This window comes from Idiotropiscis lumnitzeri, unplaced genomic scaffold (assembly GCF_059441095.1).
Source record: "Idiotropiscis lumnitzeri isolate Australia: NSW breed Sydney's pygmy pipehorse unplaced genomic scaffold, RoL_Ilum_1.0 HiC_scaffold_68, whole genome shotgun sequence".
Taxonomy (NCBI): domain Eukaryota; kingdom Metazoa; phylum Chordata; class Actinopteri; order Syngnathiformes; family Syngnathidae; genus Idiotropiscis; species Idiotropiscis lumnitzeri.
The window spans coordinates 1,051,194-1,057,500 of record NW_028283606.1 but is presented as its reverse complement, the minus strand read 5'-3'; the positions used below and the strand labels follow the sequence as shown (position 1 = coordinate 1,057,500).

At 46.7% G+C, this 6,307-nt stretch overlaps 1 protein-coding gene across 2 annotated transcripts in view; it reads left to right on the top strand.

Annotated features, from left to right (window-relative positions):
• Window positions 1-5,053, top strand: part of LOC148315647 (transmembrane protein 231-like) — an 8,640-nt gene extending 3,587 nt beyond the window's left edge. The window contains exons 2-4 of one of the 2 annotated variants that reach the window (XM_088287438.1): window positions 1,153-1,234; window positions 4,457-4,510; window positions 4,600-5,053. In XM_088287438.1, coding sequence (XP_088143564.1) covers window positions 1,153-1,234; window positions 4,457-4,510; window positions 4,600-4,715 — 252 coding nt within the window. In that variant the 3' untranslated portion in view covers window positions 4,716-5,053. Of the gene's footprint in view, window positions 1-1,152; window positions 1,235-3,153; window positions 4,135-4,456; window positions 4,511-4,599 lie in introns of those variants that run through there. The other variant, XM_088287439.1, reaches the window with a different exon arrangement.
• Window positions 5,054-6,307: the final 1,254 nt, after the last annotated feature.

Here is a 6,307-nt window from a genome sequence, read left to right as displayed (position 1 = left end):
CCAGTACTCACGCTAGTTCCCAATCCACAGTCGGAGGCATTGGGAAAATACCATCCATCCTTCCATCCATCTTCTGTACCGCTTCTCCTCACTAGGGTCGCAGGGGGTGCTGGAGCCTATCCCAGCTATCTTCGGGCAGTAGGCGGGGGACACCCTGAACTGGTTGCCAGCCAATTGCAGGGCACATAGAGACGAACAACCATCCGCGCTCACACTCATACCTAGGGGAAATTTAGAGTGTTCAATCAGCCTGCCATGTTTTTGGAATGTGGGAGGAAACCGGAGTACCCGGAGGAAACCCACGCAAGCACGGGGAGAACATGCAACCTCCACACAGGATGGCCGGAGCCGGGATAGAACCCACACCCGATGCTTTCTCTCACTGTGAGGCCATCGTGCTAACCAGTCGGCCAACGTGCCGCCGTGGGAAAATCCCAAACCCCAAAATTTCACAAAAATGAAATTTGGGTGCCAAAATGCCCTTGAGAGTTTGTTCTCTGGGGTGATCTTGAAGAGGTGGAGAGAGAATTTGGGGTGAAGAGAGCTAGTCTTGGGTTGAAGAGAGCGATCGTCATGGGTGAAGAGAGAGTCGGAGATAAAGGCGAGGCCTTTTATCTGCTGGGGACAGGTCGAGGTGTGAACTAACCGCCCCCCTCATCTTCAGATTTCGAGTGAGGCCCAAATATTTTACCAAAATTTGAGTCTAGTGAATTGTTCTTTCAAACCTTTGTGCATTTCACAATTTCTAACTAGCATCAAATCTCATATCGAACCAAATCCGAAGTCCATGCAATTAAGACTAAAACTTTGGACAATATCTATACGGTTACATAATAGCATGACCAGGAAAATAGTTTTTATCATGACCTAACAGATTCATCAATGCAGAGAACACAGTAAATGATACACAGGCATACATTCAAATATATTTCATTTCATTGTAGTTGGCTGGCAACCAGTTCAGGGTGTCCGCCGCCTACTGCCTAGTTTTGGTCGATAATCCTTTTGATTAGATTTTTTATTTCTCCCATTTGATAATAGTGCAGGCCTGCTCAAATGATTTGTTTGATGTGATTTACTCTAGTTAGTGAATTTAAAGTATAATTCGATGCATTCCACTTTGATTTTTTCCCATTTGTCTTTTCATTCAAGGTGTCTGTGATTGACGGCTCCAGCCCTTTTGCAAGTGCTTATGATCTCAACAACATAGTGAGGCGCTACCAGGAACGCAACTGTAAGGTTAAAAAAAATCTCTTTTTCTCAACGTTACTGCCTTTTAGAACAAAATATAAATCTTGGACTTTGTCAGTTTCCAAATGCTGAAAAAATACATGGGTAGAAACTTTATTCAAATTAAGCCAAAACAAATCTAATTGATTAAATCTGAAAAAGTGTAGCAAGCACAATAGAGCAACTCACAACAGAGGACACACCCTGGACACCCTGGTCATAACCTACGGCCTGTCCGTTGGTGTGTCCTCTGTTGTTGACCTAGCTGTGTCAGACCACTACTGTGTATATTTTAACATCGCCAGTTTTAATCAACAAGCAGCCCCGGTGAGAACAGTGAGAAAACGCTACCTAACTTCGGATGTGGCTGCAAATTTTATTGAGATTTTAACTCATTTACACCCGTGGACGTACAAAGACGTCTTCTAAAGCAATAGCGCTCTCTACCGAAGACGTATAAGTACGTTTTCTGTCTTTTTTACGTCATAGTGTCTGATGCAACCTCTGACTGAGAATCAGCCTTGTCCGCATTGTGAATCATGTAAAAATCGTGCAAAAGATCCGCCTTGAATCTGCGCTAGAGGTACAATTGGGGGGCGGGATCCTGGGGTAGACGGTATAAGTGTGGAGAGCGGCGCGGTTAGCAGCAGCATCGGCAGCACTAGCAGCAGTAGCATTAGCAATGAAATCTTCCAAGCAATTCACGATCGAGGAATGCTTTTTTTGTAAAAAAAAGCTTCCCGAAAGCATCAAGGCGATGGAGACGCTTTGGTTGAGAGGATGACACGCATCAAGGCGATGGAGACGCTTTGGTTGAGAGGATGACACTTCGTCGTCGTCTCACCAAACAGCCGTCTATAGAGGCTGCGCGTGCCTTGCGGCCTGCATCGCCGGCGGCGTCAGACCACGAGGATGACAGCCATGCATACGGCGAAGTCAGAAGTCGCTTTCTTTTCCATGGATGCTGCTGAATCCTCTTGGTGCCCAAACATCACTGTAGGGGGCTCGAGACTCAAGACAAACCCTACTCCTATTTTCCTGGGGGTTCGATACGACCGCCGTCTGACGTTCAACAACCACGTCCGGCACTTGTGCCAAGTCATGAAGCAACGCTCCAACCTCATGCGACAACTGACCGGTACGTCTTGGGGATGGCGGCCCTTGGAGATGCGGACGATCTACATAGCCATCCTTCGATCGCTCGCAGAATATGCAGCTCCTGCCTGGGCGCCCTGGACTTCCAAAACTAACATCCAAAAATTGGAGAGGGCACAATCGGACGCAGCTCGAGCAATTACGGGCCAACTCCGATCTACTCCCATCGACGCTGTCCTCCATGAAGCCCAGCTTCCACCGCTTTCTTCCCAACTTCAGCTTGCCAGCCTTAGGAAAGCTGATGAATGGTTCCACCTCCCCCCCAACGACGACAGGAGAATGTTTCTCGAAAAGCACTGCCCAAAACGCCTTAAAAGAGATGACTGGAGGAACACTACCACTCCTATTCTATCCTCTCTAAACCTCACTCCAGCGGACCCGGATCATGTACATAACCCTAATATTCCGTGGCCACTGCCCCCACCGCCATCTATCCACTTCACCCACATCCTAAAGTCCACATCCCCCGCCCAACAACTCGCCTCTGCAGAGGAAACAATTGCGGCTGAGGGCCCAACAGACCTGCAGATCTTCACTGATGGCTCCACCCTCAACGGTACGGAGAACGGAGGAGCCGGAGTGGTCGTCTTTAGAGGCAACACAGTGATCCACTCCTGGCACGTGCCTACTGGAACCTTTAGCACAGGGGTGTCAAGATCCAGTCCTGGAGGGCCGCTTTCCTGCATGCTTTCAATCTCTCCCGGCTGCAACCCACCTGATTCAAATGATCAGCTCATCAGCAAGCTCTGAAGAAGCCTGATAAGTATCCTGCTCATTTGAATCAGGTGGGTTGCAGCTGGGAGAGATGGAAAACATGCAGGACACCGGCCCTCGAGGACTGGAGTTTGACACCCCTGCTTTAGCAGCTCTTTTCAGGCAGAGAAGACTGCCCTGATCGCGGCCATCACTTGGCTCGAGCAGAACGACGACTGGTTCTCAGCCTCCATCATCACAGACTGCAAGTCACTCCTTCAAGCTCTCTCACACCCTAACCTGTCTGACCCATCCCTCCTTTCCCTCAACACCTCAATTGCGGCCTTCCCCTCCTCCAAGAGCATTCAGCTGATCTGCAACCTCCCGGGCAACGACCTTGCAGACGAGCAGGCCAAACTTGGCTCTGCCCTCCCCCAACCTGCCACCCCGCTGGACCCACAAACCCGGCTCGCCATTATCCGCAGGAGCTGCAAACCCCCTCCATCTACACACCCCCGCCTCATTTCCCTCAGCTCTTCCCGCCCCAGTCCGGAGGAAGAGTCCCAACTGCCAAAGAAAGACCTCGTCAATCTTATCCGATTCCGGTCCGGTCACCATCCGCCTCCGAAGATGGCAACATTTGACGGGGAAAAGCGAAGATGATCGGTGCCGTATCTGCGGTGAGGAAGAAGAATCGGCCGAGCATCTATGGCTGCGGTGCCCTGCATTCCAGTCAGCACGATACCATCGCCAGATGGGGTTCTCTTTCGAAGAACTAAGGCGCCTCCCACAAGTGAGTCTAGCGCTTCTGAGGATCATCCTCAGGCGACTCGAGTGACTCAACAACAACAACAACGACAGCCATGCCGGACCATCGCGTGCGGGACCGTCGCCGTGCCGGACCATCGCGCGCCGGACCATCGCGCGCCGGACGTCGCCCGCAAATTGTCTCGCCGGAGTCGAGCGATGAGGAGCACGGCGATGGTGTCGCACATGTGCCTTCGGACAACAGCGAAAGCAGCCGAGAATCCTCACCAGATCCCCCCGAACGAGGAGGTAAGCGCTCGCAAGTTACCATTGAACATGTGGTTTTACCCCTCATGCTTTTATTGTACATATCATGCATCTTGCAGGCAGAAAATGTCGCGTAAATGTGCAGTTAGACGCGAGCGTAACTCCTCCCCGACGAGGAAGTAAACGCTCGCAAGTTACCATTGAACATGTGGTTTTACCCCTCATGCTTTTAATGTACATATCATGCATCTTGCAGGCAGAAAATGTCGCATAAATATGCAGTTAGACGCGAGCGTAACTCAGCCCCGACGAGGAAACAACAATACTGAATGGTGTAATCATGCATACTTTCTAAAATTCACAGATTGTGCATCCCGCGGCAAGAAAGTTCCTCCTCGTCTTGTTGGTGTAAAGAAAGGTAAATTATAATATGAAACTTCACACGCCAGCAATAAAATGCAGCAATAAATATATATTTCCAATTGTTTATATTTCTGTAATTTACAGGTTGTGCATCAGGAAGCAGTGGTTCCGGATGGCGTCACACTGGATGGCAAACCAAGGAAAATCGACTTTACAGCAACCCCTGGGCCACTGAATGCCGCTACCCATCTGGAGTCTGAGGAGCCAGCTGACTTTCTGCAACTGTTGAGGGTGCTGTGGGTCAGGGACAAAATACACGGGCCCCTTACAAATCAGATCCACCAATTTGTCTTGCCCAGCCTTTGGACAAACACAAGCTTGCCTATTTGCCACGGACCAGCAAAGCCAGACCACAAAGAAAGTGTCGGGTCTGTTTGCGCAAAGGCAAGCGGAGTGAGACAAGAATGTGGTGTGAAGTATGTTGTGTGCCCTTGCATCAAGGCAACTGTTTTATTTTATATCACACAAAAAAAAAAGTATGTATGACACTGATGTATTTCATTTTTGTACATAGTTCAACACTTCAGTTGTTTTATGTTATGTGCAAATAAACTTATTTTGTTATCAAAAACAAATTTCATGCGCTTTTTTTGTTATTTTATAGAAGGCACACATTATTTAGATGTTAGAGGTGTCATAAAAGCCATAAATAATAGTGTCAAAGTTCAAATTATGGTCGAAATGCATCAGTTTACAAAAAGCTCATTTTCTCCGTTTTTTCCCCAGGGATTGGAGTTTTCTTTTTCTGTTGAAAGAAGAGAGTCTCATCTTTCTTTAGGCGCGCTCCATGTTTATATTGCATTAGAATACAATATTCTGTGGGCCTTGCAATATTAGTCAAAACCCAGGAAACCGCTGGGATTGAGCAGGTTGCTCCAGTGAAAATGGCTGGTATTTAATGAGTTAAAAAGCACTCCTGCTGACATTTTACCTGCACCTTGTGATTTTATTGTTGATAATTTTAACAGGGTTTTAAAATCAACATTAGACTCGGTTGCTCCACTTTTAACAAAAAACATAAAAATCAAAAGACAATACCCCCGTGGAGATATGATTTAATTAAGAAATCAACAAGAAAATGCAGGAGTGCAGAAAGGAGGTGGAAAAAGAGCAACCTTACAGTTCATTATCAAATATTATGTCAACAACTCAAATCCTACAATAAAACAAACTGTCAAGAATGTCTTACTTCTCAAATCTCATTACAATTAATAAAAACAACCCTAGATATCTCTTCTCCACCTTCGATATTTTAACCAGCTCGGATCTTAAAAAGTCCTCACAGACATCGACAGAGGCTCTCTGTGAGGAATTTGCAGACCACTTCAGAAGTAAAATCAATGACATAAGATCCAGTCTTTTAGCTCATCAAAATGTAACTTCTACTAACGCTGGACAGTCATTTTTATCAGAGGAAACACTGGAAAGTTTTGCCCTGGTTGATGCAAGGACACTTGGTTGAGTTTTCTCCCAGGTAAATCAAACAACCTGCCTTTTAGATCCAATTCCCACATCGCTTTTAAAAGCTTTTTATGGATTTTTTTAGGAGCAGATTTTAAATATAGTGAATTGCTCTCTTCAGACGAGTGCCTTCCCAACTGCGTTTAAAACGGCGGTGGTGAAGCCCCTTCTGAAGAAGCGCAATTCAGACCCCAGTGTTTTAAATAACTACAGACCTGTATCCAACTTACCGTTGTTTAGTAAGATTTTAGAAAAAATGTTTTTTCTCCAGTTAAATTATTTTTTAAATACTGTTTTAGAGGAATTTCAAGAGAATTAGAATGAACCACAG